The following is an 18553-nucleotide window of genomic DNA, read 5'->3' on the forward strand; positions in this document are numbered from 1 at the left end:
CACCACCTGTGTGGCTGTGGGCAAATTGCTTCACCTCTCTGGTCCGTGTCTTCATGAATGCAAAACAAGTAGAAAATTTGTGGCCCGTGGGTCATATCCAGTCGGCATGTATTATGTGTTTGGCCCACATAATGTTTACATTTATTTTAGTTAGACTCAAAAACCAAGAAATTATACATGAAAAAGTTTTGGGTTCTTTTGAAAAATTGGAAGATATGGCCACACTGGTTGATATAGTTTGAACATTTGGCCCTCAGAAACTTAAAATTATTTAATTGCCATTGTAACAGTACCAAGAAGTGGGACCTTCACGGCCTGATTAGGTCATGAGGGCTCTAGCCTTGTGGGTGGGACTAGTCGTGATATAAAATGAAGATTGCACCCTCCTCCTGCTCTCTGTCACCCTCTCTCTCTTTGTGCCATTGAGTAATGCAGTAGTAAGGCCCTTGTCAGATACCAGAACTTTAATACTGGACTTCCCAGCCACTAGAACCATGAGGCAATACATTTCTGTTCATTACTGACTACCCAGTCTCAGATATTCTGTAGCATAAAATGGACTGAAGTAGTGGTCACAGCAACAACCAGCTGGAGCTGAGAATTGTCACTCTGGACAAGCATAAAGTCTCTGGTTTTTCCCAGTCCCCTGCCCTCCCTATTGCACTGGCAGTGCCCACCTCAGGACCTTTGCATTCCCTGTTTGCTATACTTGGGATCTTCTTTCCCAAAGAGATTCCGGGGCTCAAATGAAATGTTGCCTCCTGAAAGTAGCTTTTCTTGGCCTTTATATAAAATAATAAGTCTCTTCTATTTACTTCATGGCTCTCTCTATTTCCCTCACTTTATTTTTATTTGTAAGACTTTATTACAACTTAATCCGTTTATTGCTGACAGGCAGAATAACCAAGGGGCAGTGAGACTCTGAGCCCAGGTCTTCAACGTACCAGCTGTGTTAACTTAGGAAATTACCAAACTCTGAGCCATGATTCTTCACCTATAAAACTGGGGCTAATAACTTCACATATTTCATTCGTTATTATGAATGTAAGATGAATTATAACAGTGCTTAGCCTTAGCATATATATTAATAGTTTTTTGAATGGACTGAGTCATTGTAACCCTTTATGTTGTCACCTCTCTCCATACGCAGTTTATTGTGTGGTACTGAGGCCGTAATTGTTCTCCTGTTAGCTCTGGTGTCAATAAAGTAGCTTGGAGATTTGTGCTAACAGAATATTATAGGCTTCACACTTTCTTAAGTGAACTTTTTGTTGAGACTGTCTACCCAAGTTGAGACCTCACAAATCCAGACAATTTAGTGAAAAAGCAAAAATAAACCCACGCCGCAATAAAAATAAATAAACTTTTTTAGTATAAAAAGCAAATTTTGGAAGGGCAAGTCTGATGTAATGAGTCCAATTCTCTTTCAAAGGTCAGTCTGCCATTGCAATTATATTCTTATTTTATTCAATTCATAATCCCACCACCTCTTTTAGTGACATGAGGGAAGGTTTCCTGAGAGACCCTGGGGGGTGCCATGTATATGTGAGTGTGCGTCTAGGTGTATATATGTATATGGGGGGTTACATATATACAAAAATATAGTGTCCCTTGTTACTGCAGGGGATTGGTTCCAGGATTCCCACAGACACCAAAATCTGGGGATGCTTAAGTCTCTTATATAAAATGGTGTAGTATTTGGATGTAACCTAAGCCTATCCTGTCGTATAATTTAAATTATCTTTAATTATAATAGTATGATTATATACTATGTAAACAGTTGCTATGCTACATATTTTAAAAAAATTATTATTTTATTAGGTTATTTTTATTCTTTTTCTGAAAAAAAACTTTTTTTTCTTTTTCTTTTTTTTGGGGGGGGGGCGGACAGAGCCTCAAGCTGTCACCCTGGGTAGAATGCCATGGCATCACAGCTCACAGCATCACAGCTCACAGCAACCTCCAACTCATGGGCTCAAGCAATTCTCCTGTCTCTGCCTCCCAAGTAGCTGGGACTATATGTGCCCGCCTGGCTATTTTTTGGTTGCAGCCATTGTTGTTTGGTGGGATTTGAACCCACCAGCTCAGGTGTATGTGGCTGGTGCCTTAGCTGCTTGAGCCATAGGCGCCGAGCCTTTCTTTTCTTGAAACAGGGTCTTACTCGGTCACTGGGCTAGGTGCAATGGCATCATCATAGCTCACTGCAACCTCAAACTCCTGACCTCAAGTGATCCTCCTGCCTTGGCCTCCCAAGTGCTGTGATTAAAGGCATGAGCCACTGTATCTAACCTTTTTTCTAAATATTTTTATACATGGTTGGTTGAGTCTGCAGATTCTGAGGGCCAACTGTATGTATACTTAAATCATATATACCAAAACATTCCTATGTATGTGTGGGCGTCAATTTTTCTGGCCAGATACAGTGTGGATCCTTGGAATCTAACTGGGAAGATATAAGGAGTCTGTCTCTTGCTACTTCCAGCCCTAAAAGTAAGGGGAGTGATTAAGTTGCAAATTAAGAACAACTCTGATGTTCTTTCCTATCGCCTGTTCTGACCTTCCCCACTTCTGCTGTCACCACATCTTGTTTCTGAAGCATCTCACCTACTTGATGTCCACCCATCATCAGGCTGCCTTGGATGCAAAATTCCCAACATGGAAGCACCAATATATTTTTCAAAGAGATAGTCTAGACTAGAGATCTAGAAGATATAATCAACCAACATAAAAAGCCATATTGGGAAACAAATTTCTAAATCTGATTATCATCTGGTCTTTATCTCAGATCTGAAACTTCATTTTATTCCAATGTTTTATTTTATTTCTATGGAAATAAAAGCGGTTTCCCTAAATCCAACATACACTAAGGCAAGCAGCCCTTTCCTCAGAAGTCAAATATCCTTGTGCTTGTCTTGACCTGCTTTATTCCCACCACCCATCCCTCCTGATTTTATGCTGCCCAATTGAATCTTCTGCATGTCTGCAAAAGTGCCTGTTGTGGGAATAAATGTAAGAAATGCCTTCCTGGAAAGGTGCTGCCCAAGGCAGGCTCACAGGGGAGTTTCAGAAGCGCTGCCACTTCTTTGTAGAAGTGCAAAGAAATGGCAACGAAATAATAATTGTTACTCAAATTTTCTTCTAAAAATGCCCATAATTTTTTAGCCACAGTTCACTGAAGCAAACTTCGGCTTTGTTGATCCCTGCCTCTGAGAGAGCAGATGGCACTCCCAAGTCACTATCCTCAATGGGCTTCTGTCTTCACACCTGTAAAGTGAGGGGTTGACCAAAGGATCTCTAGGATCTCTGGCTGAGCTAACATTTTGCCTGGTTGCTGAGATGCTTTAGGTAGCTCCCTGCCCATCAATTTTATTTTAGCAAGAACTTGAAAAAAAGCTTAAAATCTGGCTAAAGGTTTGTCCATGGAGCTTGTGGAGCTCCCAGGGACTCCTAGAGCTTACTGCATTTCTACTGTGCTTTCTCTACCTGGTCTGTTGGGTGTAACTGGAAGCTGGGAGAAAAACATTTTCTCTTGTATTTTTTTGCTCTCTTTCCTTTGGTCTGGTTAAATTAGTTCTATCCATATCATATCTGCTTTTGCTTATTGTGGTAATCAAAGGTCAAAGTGATCAGGCAATATTAGCCCAAAGGTTGCAAAGGTCTGTCTTCATCCAGGCCTTCTTTCTTTTCATCATTTTTGTTTTTTCTTCTGTCATCCATCTTCCAACTAACTCAATCCCATATCTTTTTTTAATCACAAATAAAACTGATCAAACTCTTTCACATTACAGAGCATTCCAAAAGCTTTCCTATGTAGGAAAATATTTTCCACAGATGGAAGAGAAGACTTTGTGTGTGTGTCTGTGCACATGTAAAAAGGTGGCCAACACGTAGAGAATATTTTGTAAATAAAGGTACATTTAGATACTGAATTTCCCATTTTCCCTTTTGCGTGGTGACTTTTGGGACACCCTGTATTTCACACTCAGAAGTTCATGATCTGAGAGTTTAGGACATGAGATCTCCATTATAATACAACCTCCACTCCAATACAGCCATCGGAAATATATCTTTAACTGGAGAAATAATGGTGACAACTCAACTGTGGTCCTCTAGAAGCCCATAGTCTGGGGACATACATTAAGTCATCAACTAATTAATAACTATCCCAAAGGAAGCGGTGTCCCTAACCAGCCCTTCAATTTAGAAGCCTTCGCTGTTGGCTAGAGCTCCCTCTAGTAACCAGATTTTAAAAAGTACTTTGCTTCGTTCTCCAAGGTCGCCTTCCACATCAACTCGTAATTCCAGTCTGGGCTTCCCCTCTGACTTTCCCATGATCCCATGCACTGACGGCACTGCCTGCCTGGTGCACAACAGCTCTGTGCAAAAATGTCACAAGCCGGCAGCCCACAGCCTGAATTCAGACTGAATACCAATTTTATTTGGTCTGTATTCCATAGCCTCAAAGCAAAACAAAACAAAATTAGAGGAGTTGCCAACATTTTAAAATAAAAAAATTTTACATCATACATGTTTTCTGCCATCTTCTGAAACGTCGACATATCTGGGGCACTGTGCCCCTCTTCTCACAAGGCAGCAGAGGCAGGAAGTTAGTGGCAGTGGTGCCTTTTGACAGCAGCGCACCCTCTCGTAGGCTCTAGCTTCCACCTGCCTGCTTCTGCCCTTCATGTAATCTAGTGTACAGGTCTTGGAAAACCTCTCACTTATTCTGTAGTAGATAAAAGACCAGTTCATGAGACTCCATAAGATTTTGACTTCCAAGCTCTCTTATTGGAAAAAAATTTCAAAATCATAGGTTTGGCTTTATAATCTTCCTTTTATCATTTATTTTTGTATTTTATTAAATTTTTTTAGAGATAGGGTCTCACTATATTGCCTGGGCTGAATTCAAACTCCTGGATTCAGGTGATCCTCCTGCCTCTAGCCTCCCAAGTAACTGGAACAATAGGTACACGCCAACATGCCCAGACATATAATCTTCCTTTTATCATGAAAACTATGGGCCAGTTTGTAAGAACCATTTTTCTTTTGAATACAAAACCACTGAAGGTCAAGAATATTGTTCACAGAGCCCAATGATTATGGTTTCCCCAAAGCTTTTGAAAGTCATTTACTCGTTACATTCTAGGGCTCGATAGGGAACAAAATGCCAAATTAAATGCCCACGTTATATTTCCTTTTCCAATACCTCCTTGGAGGCGATAGAGCTAAGGCTTAATTATTTGCAGTGAAGGAAAACCTTCCATCTCTCTTTGAGAGTTCATTTTTGAAGGACTTTGGCTAGGAGAATATAAAACTGAGCCAAAATACCTCCATGTAGCTTTCACTCCCTGGTCATAGTTTTCTTCCTTGGAACCTCAAGGAACAATTCTACTTCTAATAGCTCTTCAGATATTATAAGTGGCCAGTATGCTTCTGAGATTTGTTTATCCAGCTAAACATACTCAGATCCCTAATTCATTCCTCACAGATTTGTCTGCCTCCTGGTCACAGTCTTCTTAACGCATGCTATGGTCTACAACTATGGCTATGATTCGTTCTTTCCCTGTCTGAAGCATATTGCTCCTTACCCAAGGAGCAAGAGGTAGAAGCCATTTCCTCTCCCTTTCGATCTGAGCTGGCCTCACAGTAGCCAGTTTCATCTTTAGCTTTTATAAGGCCTGGCAGCTTCTGCTTTCTCCCTCTTAAAGCCAGCAACCCTGTAGGAAGTCTGTCTGCTCTGAATCGCCATACTGTGAGGAAGCCCAAGTTACCCACATGGAGCAGCCTCATGCAGAGAATGATCCTTGGCCAGCCTCCAGCTTTTCCAACCATTCTAAGTGAAAAGCCTGAAGTGTGTGAAAGTGTGTAAGGTCTGACAATTAAGTTTGTGAACTTTATCCTAGAAAAAGGACTACATACCTCATTGCTGAATATCACTATGGTCGCCTTCAAAGCACTCCCCTTGAGAACCTATGCACAAATGCCAGTGCCCAGTCCACCCTTCAAAGCAATTTTGGAACACTTTTTCTGGAATGGCCATCAGAACTATTGTAGCATTTTACCCTTGATGTCCTGAATGTCATCAAAATGTCTTCCTTTCAATATATCCTTTATCTTTGGATAAAGAAAAAAGTCACTGGGAGCCAGTTGGGGTGAGTAGAGTGTTCCAATACAGTTCTTTGTGTACTGGCTAAAAAGTCCTCACAGACTGAGGAGGTTCTGCATGAGGTCTTTCCTTTTGTTCCTCAGTGAGCTCCTTTGGGACCATTTTTGCACACACCTTTCCCATGCCAAGATTTTCAGTTAAGATTTTCCTAATTGGTTCGGCGCCTGTGGCTCAAGTGGCTAAGGCGCCAGCCACATACACCTAAGGTGGCGGGTTCGAATCCCCAGCCCGGCCCGCCAAAACAACAATGATGGCTGCAACCAAAAAATGGCCGGGCGCTGTGGCAGGCGCCTGTAGTCCCAGCTACTTGGGAGGCTGAGGCAGGAGACTCGCTTGAGCCCAGGAGTTGGAGGTTGCTGTGAGCGTGATGCCATGGCACTCTACCCAGGGGGATAGCTTGAGGCTCCGTCTCAAAAAAAAAAAAAAAAAAAAAAAAGATTTTCCTAATTGTTGGGTGGCACTGGTGGCTCAAAAAAGTAGGGCCCTGGCCCCATATGCCATAGGTGGTGGGTTCAAACCCAGCCCTGGCCACACACACAAAAAAGATTTTCCTAATTGTTTCTCTGTTGGTGTCTACTTGGTCTGCTATGTTTCTTACAGTTAGCCAATGATTTTGGTATTCAATTTGACAAATTTTTTTGCAATGTTTTCATCATTTCTGCTCATTACGGGCTGCCTTGATCTCCTTTATCAGTGAAGCTTTCTCTCCCCTCAGAATAATATTTAATCCATTTGTACACTGACATTTTCTTCGTGGCATTTCCCCATAAACTTAGACTAACATGTCCCTGATTTTACTTCCACTCTTACCATGTTTGGCAAGAAATTTAATGTTTCTGTGTGGCAAAATTCAAGCCCCAACATTCTCATAAACACTCAACAACAATAAACACAGTCAGCAAGACACTGCCACACGTTGACATGAACCCACTTTGAGACACTGATATACTGAGGTTATGAAACCTTACGAGTTGCTTCTACAGTGCTGCCAATGTAAGTGTGTTGCAGAAAGTTCACAAATTTAATTGCCAGACCAAGCTCGCAGACAGTACAGCCTGAAAGACTGCCTATATTGGCCGTGTTCAGACTGTAGAATTATGAGACATGATACATGATTGTTATGTTAGCTCCTAGTTTGGGGGTGGTTTGTCAGGCAGCAAGAGCTCCCTGAAAACCAGGTGAAGATATTTATTACCCCTTTTAATTGTGATAAGAGGACTCTATATACACATTCTTTACATTTTCTCTTTAAAGAAAGGCCAACATTTATGGGATCAGGCTAATACATTTTCTGAAAAATGTGCTTCTTTCTTTATATATATGTTCCTAACTATAGAAACATGAACAAAAAATAATCATGGGTGGTATTGGGAAGTTACTACCATTGATTAAAAAGTACTGAGACAAGAAAAAAACAAAGATGATAGTAGAAATGTTTAAAAAGTGGTTTTTCAACATTTTTTAAAGACCCATCCATAAGGTATTTAACTATATCATATTGACATTGCCTGTCCCTAACGTTTTTTTAGGTGATTGTCTAAATCCTGGCCAGTTGTTAGAGAACATAAAACTCAGACCAAACTACTTTGGGGGCAGAGATTCCTAAAGAGTCTGGGAGAGCATCAGGGGACGTGAGAACATGAATCGATCATATGCTTCATGTAAGAGACAGTCCCCGCCAAGGCAGGATTGGGTGCCTCTGCAGAAAAGAAATTACCCACTTTGTATCCTTTTACTTCCGACTCATTATCCAGGGCCTTCACTTGATCCCAATTCAGGATAATTTTGGAGTCCGATGAATTCCATATGATGTTTCCAGGGGGCTGACTTGGTGCTATAAAAAAATTAAGATATACGAAGTCACAGATTATTAAATCTCAATAGATTCTGAGGAATATCTCCTCACTCGAATTTGAGAGGGGAGGCAATTTAATGGACTATTGCACTAATATGTGTCTTCAAGGTCACTAAAATCTGATGAGATACAGCATCGCAAATGGAAAAAGATTCAGTTGGTCGCCTAACATTTATAGCTAAAAGAAGTAGCCCTTCCCAGCGAGGAGAAAAACATGTATCTTTCTGTCCTCTGGAGCAGTGAATCTTGCATGGTATTTTGGAAAGGTTCAGTTAAAATGTTAAGGTAAATTTGAATCCACTGTAATGTTACCAATTAGTATGCAAATGAACATGGGAGGTGGGGAGGGAAAATGAACTTGGGGTATGTCTGATGAATCCCCCACATATTTCTGAGCAAGTTTGCTCTTACGTGGCTTTCTGGTTGTCACGTTAACTGTTGCACTAGAGGGGCCCGTCCCAGCGGAATTGTACGCCTTGACAGCTAAGTGATACAGTGCACTGCCTTTTAAGTTGGTGATTTTTGTCGATGTCTGATTTCCAACTGTTCGTATTTTTCTAGCGTTTTCTTCTTTGTCTTCATGTCTCCAATATTTAACCTGAGAAAATAGAAAGAAAGACCTTGGAAATCACACCCACTGGGGATATTTCCAATGTCACTGGGTAATAATCTTTTTATGCAGATTTTTTATGATACAGTTAGTTTTTTATACCGTGAAGCAGAGCTTCCAGAACAAAGAACTTTGTATGTTCCAAGAAATTATCCACAGTAACAAGGGTCCCTTTTTTCTTCTTAGCTTCCTAGGGAGATGATACATTGGCACAAACCTTGTTGGTTAATTCTTCCTTTTTCCCCCACGTTTGTTTTGAGCTCAAGTAATCCCGGGTATATCAGATGTCAAAGCTCATCTGCCAACCATCTCGTTTATTTTGAAAAAATATCTCTAGAGTGTAACACAGAAAAGGGTAGTCTCATAGCTGAATGTTTGATGCCTCTGTAAACGTTCAGCCAGAAGCCAGGCCTGGGTCTTTTCTCACTTCAGTGCGTCTTAGAGGCCTCGCTGAGGGCTCTACACTTTTTCCAGACCCCAGGCAGACGTCCCTTGCCTACCTCATAACCTTGTATGCGTCCTCTGTTCTTTTCCAGGGGGGAGGCCCAGAAAACTTCAATGTCTGTGGCAGAGAGGCTTCTGGCAAAAATGTTGGCTGGTGGTTTGGTGGGTTCTGCAGATGAACATGAAAGAAGTTATTACTCATGAGCTATGTCTGGATAGGCTTCTTGATACTGGCCGTAGGATATACAGAGAATTTGTGGTTACAGAATCATCCTGAATGATTGTGAGCCAAACCCCTACTTTGCAGAGGAACCGTGATTAATAGCTGAGTGTCGGTGATAGTGAAAGACTCCTCTAAAGGCTCTGGGCTCTACATTTGGGAGTGGGTGGAAGAGAAGCAACCCGGAACTATGTAAGTTTAAGCACCAACTTTCATAGCTGACAATTCTCTTACCACGGATCCTTCTTGATTAGCATGCTATGAATATTATTGCTTATGACCTGGCTATGCTTATTGTTCTTTAGGAAAGACCCATGAAAGGAAAATGTTAACACAGACAAAGGGTACACGGCTCTGGCAGAATCTGGTGAAAATAACTGAAATTTGGAAAGCACCAGTCCAGCCTCTCCTTTGCAGCTGAAGATGCTGAGGCCCAGAGCGTATCTACCTGTTCAAGCTTACACATATTACAGTGCAGAACTGAACTCTCATTCAGCCCTCCTCAATTTTAGCCAAGTCATTTGATTGCCCTTTCCCCCGTCTCTCTCGTTTTCATAATCCAGTGACTAGGGCCATCATCTAGGAGAAAATGAAGCAGATGCAAGGAGTTGAAGCTAGTTCTGATCATTGCAAATCCTTGGATTGGCCGGACATGGAGCATGCAGAGAAGGGAATCGTTAGAGGCTAGATCACAGAGGAGTATTGAATCGAACGGGATGATTTCTTTACTTGGGGAGAAGAATTTTTTGCATCTTCTCTGACTCCATCAATGACTCAACTTTCAGATTTTCTAATATAGTCTCATTCTGCACATCGTCTTTATAACAATAGAGGTGAACTCCAATGGTAATGAGCACTGTGTGAGAGGCATCCTGAGAGCAGATAGCACAGAGGTGGTCGTAGTGTGATAGTGAGAGACATTAAACATGATGACACTGTGCATGGCCATGAACACAGTCATACCACTTCATCACTTACGCTTTTCCTTTATAAGGCACAATTAATTATAATTATTTAATGTAACCTGATTTATGAAAATACAACTGGTAAGAGAAAATGCATAGCATGCTTGGGTATTCCCTTGAAGGCATAAAATAAAATCCTCTTAAAAGTCATGATGATACACAGATATAGTTATGAGGATCTTATGTGGTATTTGTAATTCTAGTCCAGCAGTGGAATTAATAATGGCTAGCTATGTGTTTAAGAGATTGCTGGGAGATAATGAATTAACTTTTCTACATTATCCTTTCCTCAAATCAGGATACGTCCTCAGTTTCCATGTACAGTTCTAAATTGATTATACATCCTAGCATATTTCAGAATTAAAGAAGTATCGGCTATTGGTGCAGCAGACATCCTACCTTCGTCTGCAGAATACACCACTGTGGGTGGACTGAAGGGGCCTTCCCCTTTATTGTTGAAGACGCCCACTTTGACCTCAAAGGGAGAGAAGGGGCGCACGCTCTCGTTCCTGAACACGTATCTGGAGGCGTCGGCAGAGGCCAGCACCGTCAGCATCCAGCTCATTTTGCCGTAGGGCCGGAAGGCCACCACGTAACCAAAGCCTCTCCCATTCTGCAACTCCTCGGGGACTGTCTGGGAAGGAAAGGAGGTGGTCTTCAGAAATCACAGCAGTTTGATTTAAACGTGGCAGCTCCTGCCGGCTTCAACAGTCTTGTCTACCTTTTGCCCCACGTATCTTATTTGAGGTTTGGTAAGGAGTCTATTGAATTTAGGGCTTGCAGTCAGGCTTAAGCACTCATGAGGTACTGATCCAATAGCATTTAGTTAAAAAGCTAAATGAAGCACTCTACCCAGGGCGACATAGTGAGACTCTGTCTCAAAAATAAATAAATAAATAAATAAATAAATAAATATATTTAAATGACGGTCTGCAGTTTGGAGCCCAGCTCTTTGATGGGGCAGGCCCAGCTCTAAAATAGTTGGAAATGACTGTGAAAGAATCTGGACGTCGGTCTCCTAAAAAGCGACATCTCCCAATGTACCATTTAATACTCATCCCCCTCCAGTGCAAAACAAACGATCTCACTGAAGGAGAAAAGGCCATTTTGGCTCAGGCGAGATTCCTCCCACTGAGAAGGGAAGATTCAGTTGGAGGGTGAGGGATTCCTTTCATGGCCGTGCTTTGGGTAAATGAAAGATTTTAATTTCCGAGGCTATTGCCTAGAATCTTTCAAAAAAAACCCTTAAGAATCCTTTATAAAACTCCCACCTCCTCTCTTAAAGTCAATACTTAATAAATTGGTGACTAACTTTCCTTTAGGTTGTTAAAAAAAAAAATACTTACTAAAAGAAAACTGCAGAAGCAAAGCCAATTGTCAGGAAATCATGCTGGGACACTGAATCTATTGCTGGCAGACGTTTAAATCAATTGGCAATGTAGCAATTCAGGAAGAAAAGAAAAACTGGTTTTCTCTGAACGAGGCTTCTTTAATATATATATTTTTACTTGTGTTGTCTTCCCTCTCCAGACTATTTTCCTCATGATGAATTAAATTAAAACTTGCCTCTACAGTTGATGGGTAAGCCCTATCTTTTTCTGCCAGCCATTAGCTAGATGAAAGGGAGTGTGTGCCCTCAAATGGATTTTAGCTGTTACAGATAGAGGAGGGATCTTCCCAGCTATGTTTAACATGGAGGAAAATAATAAAACAGCTTAGCCAAATGCATGTTCCTTCTGTTCTGTGATTCATTTACCTCCCAGGTTATAACCAGTTCAGATTTGCTGCCTCCTCCACCACTGACGTTAGCTGGGGTGACTTCAGGGACTGTGTGGGAGACAAAAAACAAGTTATGTCAGGTAGCAAAGTCAAAAGAGGGTCAGGAAGGTTGCCTGGCTGAGGTGCCTTACTTTCAGAGAATACTGTGATGCACACACCTTTGTCCTTTGAGAGTAGAAACAGCATCGGCAAGGGGCCCCCAGCACCAGCTCGGGGAAGTGAAACTTACCAAGGAAATTGGTATTAATTACCCATTTCCCATCCAACCAGGTACAGATGTTATCTGACACGTCTGAACACTTGTTCAGCTCAATCCCTACAGACCAAGAGGTTCCAGGGAAGAGGGAAGGACTGAGGTTCTGGTCCTAATACTGTGTTCAGCATTTAATAACCGTGCCGTGGTACACAGAGAAAAGCTGGTGTGGACTCTGCCCGAGCACAGCTTACAGTGTGGTCGGGGGGTGAGAGCAGGTACACTGCAGTCACAGAGCAAGGTTCACAACAAGAAGAGTAGGGTGCACATGGCACCGACAAGTACACTGGGGTTCTGGAGCAGCAGGCTGCTCAGAGTAGGGGTGACTATGGCTTCTTGGGCGAAGGTGCGTTTTGAGCTGGGTGTTGAAGGAAGTGGAAATAGGTCGACCCCTGGTTCACTGTGATTCATCTCTTTGATCCCCAGTTTTCTCTGTGTAAAAGAGCGGGGATCGTGCTAGCTTCCTTCTCAGGACTGCTGAGAAAAATCAATTACCGTTCGGGAAAGGGAAAAGAAGGCATGAGATTAGCACAATTATCATCGTGTAACTGAAAGAGCCCAGACAGATTGTTCACACGTTTCACTGGGTTATGGAGCCGGTGACTGGGCATGTCCCGTATTAGTTAAAGCCAATGAAATAGATCTAGATGAATTTTTTTTTTCTTTTTCTGAGAGGAGGGTCAGAGCTCCCATTTTCTTAGAGACTTTGCCATTGCTTCAACACACTGGCTTCTCCACAGCCAGGAACTCTATGAAGACCACATAGAGGCGGAGGCCTCCGGCTTTACATGCGAGAAATAAAAGCACGACTGACTCAGACAAGTTAGTTACCCTCTCCCTGCGCTCACTCAAGCTGTGTATGCGGAAGGCTGTACTGAATTGCTGACTGGTCTTGTATGAATTAGCAGCATGTCCCGAATCTCAGTTTCTGGGAACAGTTTATACCCTACAAAAATCTTAGTGAACATTTATAAAGACATTATCCTTTGCCATTAGTGCTTTCTGTGAGACAATTCCTGTTAGAGGAATCTTGGTGACAAATGAACCGAAGAAGAAAGAGTTGGCTTTCGAGAGAACCAAGCACAGTGTGTTTCCGGCCACAGAAGTGGACCAAATAAGAACTTCACTCTTGATTAAAACTCATTGCCTGGTAAGCTGAGCTTCCACTGGCCTGATTTCTGATCACTACAATCGTTTAAGGGGAAGGGTGTGCTAATACACAGCCTCAGGAGGGCTGAAAAGCAGCAAGAATTTCAATCCTTTCCCTAAGGAACAGTAGCTGCCAGCACAGATGCCGCAGGAACAGACCGACTGTGACCTGGGGGCTACTCACGGGCTTCTTCTGTCCTCCGTCTCTCTGAGGGGCGGCTGGGCTCCCCGATTCCAATCACATTGGCTGCGACTGTGCGGAATTCATATTCCACCCAAGGGTTTAAACCCACCACAGTCGCAGTGAACGTCTTCCCGTCGATGAGTTCTGGGACTGAAAGACACCAAAAGGGAGTGGGGGGAGGGCTCAGAGGATTGGCAGGAAATAAATGCTGAGACCACGTCAGGAAGACGGCACATCCACCAGCATCATCATCGGCATTTGGGCAGTGGAGGGGTCTGACAGAGCTGCACAAGCTGTCTCCATTCCAGGGAGGCAGTCTCAGAACTCTCTCTGTCTGTTCAACTAATAAACGCAACTCCAATACCAGTGGATGACAGCATAAAAGATACAAAGACCCAAAGCTACTTCACCATCATTACTGTTCTCACATGTTTTTCAGCATTTATTATTTAGTGCCAGGCACATGGTTGAACTCTTACAACTACCCCATGAGCAAGGTAAAAATTGTTATAGTCATTCTTAAACAGTTCTCTCTGCTCCTTTAACAGAAGAGGAAAATGAGGATGTATGGAGATCAGTGGATTCATAGTCAGAATTCATCTCCTAAATTCTACACGTTTCTCATCTTTCCTTCCTAAAGCACTCCTGTGACTCAGCAGAAAGTCAGTAATTACAGCAAGAAATACTCAAAATCTATTTTTGAGGCTCCATAAGCTAAAATGTGAAAACAAATCCGAGTTGTTAACATGAGTACAATTTGTATGTATTGCACAAAACTGGACGTACCACTCCATCGATCTCTCCTTCAAAACACCAAGGTCACATAGCTAAGTGTTAGTGTCTAGAGGGGTATCTTGCATATAATTACTTGGTTGTCCAGTTTTCCCCCAAATGAAATCTAAATTAAATAGTGTCTCAATTTGGAGGTATTGACAGACGTGAGAATGATGTAAAAATTATTCAAGACCCAAAGAGGAATGATTGTGAAACTTAGAAAAAATAGAAAGTACTGTATAAATATAATAAAGGAAGAGGATAAAAGTGCTGCTGCTAAAAATGGGTTAATCTGTAAAACTAGTTTTAAAAAAACCCTCATATCCTCTATCCCCAAATGTATCCATCATAGAATATCTTTACTTGGGCAGCAAGTAAAGAGACTCTCCAGTCCTCGGTTACTGGCTGTAGAGAGCGGGTATGAACTTCACGAAGACTGTGATTATAGTTCAACAGATCCCACTGCTTCCCAAAGTGGAACACAGATAATTTCCCACAGTGAAATATAGATAATTTTTAGGTAAGATGCAGATGGATGCGTTTTATTGTTATTATGTATTTTTTAATGCGTGTTAAGAAAAATAAATAACAGCACAAAAGATGCATCATTGCACAGATATTATTACTTAGGACAAGTTAAAAGGCAAGTGTGAGTTGATATCCAGAAACATATTAACTGAAGACAGTACAGTGGCCTGAGGCTTGTGCACCGAACATGATCCATCATTTGTAGCTGTGTCTGAATGAGAACCTAGGCATCACTTGGCGTCTGCCACCGTGCTTTGTCTATTATGTCGAATTCCAGGAGAACCCTGAACTAAGCACCCAATATGGTACCTGTATTGACTGCTTGCCAGCCCACGGAGAATGGAGTCCTGGCTTGAATGACGTACATGGTGATGGGGCTGTGGTTGTCAGGTCCGGGTCTCCAGGAGAGCTGAGCTGTGGTGTCTGTGATTTCGTCTATGGTCACAGCCTCAGGGGGGCCTGGGGGACCTGGGGAAGAGCAGGGTGCTCATAATTAGAGCAGTGTGTTCAAATGTCTACATAAATGATCCGCTTACTTGAATGCACACGGACCCATTCAAGCACTTACTCACCCACTCACAGATTTATCACTTGTCAAATCCTTTTTCAACACCTACTAGGTGCTGGGAACTCTGATGGCCTCCACCGCCATAGAAACCATAGAGACATAGGGGACAGAGCCCCTTCCCTCCAGAGCAGTGATTTTCACCACTGTGCCACAGCACCCTGGTGTGCTACGACAGGATCTTAGGTGTGCCTCAAGCATTTTTAAAGATCATTAATTAAATTATTTTCAAACGAAGTTCAAAGCACAGTAAGTATATTCTTTTTTTACTCTTTTTTTGATCAACATGATTGAAGTGTGCCACGGAAGTCTAACTATAGGTTCGAGTGTGCTGTGAGATAAAGAAGGTTGAAAACCACTGCTCTAGAGACTCATAATGGACTAGGAAGAACTAATAGGTAAACAAAGACTTACAATAGAATATTTGTTGTGATATGAAAAGAGAATAGTGGCTACCATAAGGGCCTGAATTCATGAATTCTTTCATCATATACCTGCATTTGTAGGTTCCTACTATGGGTCAGGCGCTATTACCTGGGGATAGAGTCATGATAAAAAATAGATCCTGCTTCCTGATTTCATGAAGATTACAGTCTGCTGGAAATGGTCATTTCTACCACTGAGAATACAGATTTGAGCAGAAATGGCTTTGAAATTTTGGAAGCCACAGTGTCGCTCTGCATGTCGCTCGGCACTGTAATTGTGGACACTGTCCTCACCCCCCGCCCGCTTCCAATATGAGCACACACTTGTGTGCAAGGGAACTGCTGTGAAAATGGCCCGTGCTCAAGAGTTTCAAGGCTGTCCCTTCTTCAAAGCAATTTCAAAATTGGGCTGCCGTCTAAACACCCTCATTTGTAGTTTCTGAAAGTCATACCTATGTTTTTCTACTTATCTCCCTGATGTTCCTTGTTTCTTTCCATCTACTTCTTACACCACTGAAAGGGGAGGAAATCAGATTTACATGAGGGCTTGAAAACCGTGACAGAAATAGAGGGGTGGAAAGTGGTTGGTGGGTAAAGACAAAATAACAGCAGTGCCAGAGCAAAGACTCAACGCTACCCCATCTTCCAACATGAAAGCTCTTACCCGACAGTTAAATGCATTTTTAACAAGGCACAATTGAACCCCTCAGGAGGCAAGGTGATTTTGAGGGGACAGAATGACAAGCCTCATGCCCATTCAACGGGCATAGGGAGATAGTCCCAGGAGGGATTTACTAATCCCCAGTAGAGCAATCAAACGTACTACCAAAATACGTCACGGGGACAGGCAAAGAAGATGTCTCGCAGAGCAGTGAAAAGTTAATGGCACTTTCTTAAAGTTAGACTTTGTTCTAGAATTCACTCCTTCACCCTTTATATGATGCCCTAAATTCTCTTTCCTTTTTTCAAAATCATTTTTATAGACTCACAGGTGAGACTAAATTTATCTCCTCCCTCCCACTCCTGAATGAAATGTCTGAAAATCTGTGTGCTGGAGCTGATTAGTTTTCCACGGTGACATTTCAGCGCGTCAATCTAATGCCATCTAGATATGGCTGATGTAACCTTTGGTCTTTGGGACCCTTGTTAACCAGAGAAGGTCTAGAAGACAATATAATATATATTCTTTCTTACCAACTTTCTCATTCTAGCCTTCCCCATCTTTTTTCTTTACGAATACTGCTTCACTGGCCTTTCAAATCCAAGTACCATAAATAGAAAAGTGTTCCCCTGTGAACTTCTCAAAGAATTAAATCGATAGGAAGTATCTGAGCCCGTCGTTGGCCACCGTGTGGGAAGGAAATGTAGGTTGGCCTGAATTTGGCTACCAGAGAGCAGATAGTACTTCTCCGGTGCCATTCTATACCTTCTCGCCTCTCTGTCCACTAGGGAGTAGAAACCCCTTACAGAATGTTTACCCACTTTGTCTTAGGGAAGAATGTTTACCCACTTTGTTTTAGGGAAGTTGGGTCCCTCTTTCAAAACCACAAAATGTGCAAATCTTTGTCCTCTGAACAAAATGATAACATGCTTAGGAGCGGATATAAGTTTTTGTCCTAGGTAAAAGCAAAGGGAATATTGGGCTTGACACCTGTGTCTGCTTCTCTGGCTGCTATTAGAGCACTAAAGGTTAAAAAGAGCAGGCATCAGAGAATCAAAGAGCCAGGACTCAAAGCTACTCTAGTTTCAAATATGAAAATCTCCTATGGGTGGTGAAATACATTTCTGCCTTCCTTCTGCAATGTGTAGAAAAGCTGCAAGGGCAAAGCTGGGGATACAATGAAAGATGATGGCTTTAAATGGCAATATTAATTTATTGGCCTTATTAACTGATTAGACTAGATTTTCTTTTACGCTGCGTTTGCAAATTTCTCTTGGTATTTGGTGTTATTTTCTGTGAAATGAAGTATACAATATCATTTAAGAACTTCAAGTATTACTGATCTAAATATTTATTAGTCTAATTTATTGGTGTTTAAACTGCTGATCTAAACATTATCCTAATTAAATAGAGGATAAATTTTCAGCAACAGAATTCTTTTATCCCCAAGGGGAGCGCAGACCCACGCTGGTGTATTTTAAAATGGAAATAAACATATTTCAGTAAGTTATTTTGCGGGAAGATTTACCTATGTTGAAATTTTTTCTCTTATCGAGCCTTTATCTGAACCATTTCTAAAAGTTTTTTAAGGCAATTTAAAGGGGGAGCAAAGCACACATGATGGAATGCTATTTTTCTTGGATCTCTCTTGACAATTAGTTTCAGTTGCTAACTCCCACACATTTCACTCCTCACGTTATGCGGAGAGGATATAGCAACACATTTTTATTTTTGCTTCCAATAATACTTTGTTCCCTGTGTACTCAGATTCACCCTGTCTCCAGTCTTGATGTCTTGAATTTTTATTTTCTTACATTCAAAGTTCTGCCTGAGCTCAGCCAGCTTACTGGAGATGCCTCAACACCAACAGTTCGGGATTCAGTGAAGGAGACACCAGTCAAGAGATTATTTTGCTGCCCTGTGATGGCTTCACCTCTAATATTTCAGAAAACTGCTGAGTGTGCAGAGGTTTAAT

At 41.8% G+C, this 18553-nt stretch overlaps 1 protein-coding gene across 1 annotated transcript in view; it reads right to left on the bottom strand.

Moving 5' to 3' along the window:
- CNTN4 (contactin 4) overlaps positions 1-18553 on the bottom strand; it is a 566875-nt gene that overhangs the window by 5626 nt on the left and 542696 nt on the right. The window contains exons 15-21 of the mRNA XM_003785487.3: positions 15237-15395; positions 13626-13775; positions 12017-12087; positions 10660-10894; positions 9132-9244; positions 8433-8619; positions 7888-8000 (exon numbers count right to left, since the gene is read on the bottom strand). Coding sequence (XP_003785535.3) covers positions 7888-8000; positions 8433-8619; positions 9132-9244; positions 10660-10894; positions 12017-12087; positions 13626-13775; positions 15237-15395 — 1028 coding nt within the window. The remainder of the gene's footprint in view (positions 1-7887; positions 8001-8432; positions 8620-9131; positions 9245-10659; positions 10895-12016; positions 12088-13625; positions 13776-15236; positions 15396-18553) is intronic.

Source organism: Otolemur garnettii, unplaced genomic scaffold (genome assembly GCF_000181295.1).
Source record: "Otolemur garnettii isolate 467f Iridium unplaced genomic scaffold, OtoGar3 scaffold00015, whole genome shotgun sequence".
Classification (NCBI taxonomy): domain Eukaryota; kingdom Metazoa; phylum Chordata; class Mammalia; order Primates; family Galagidae; genus Otolemur; species Otolemur garnettii.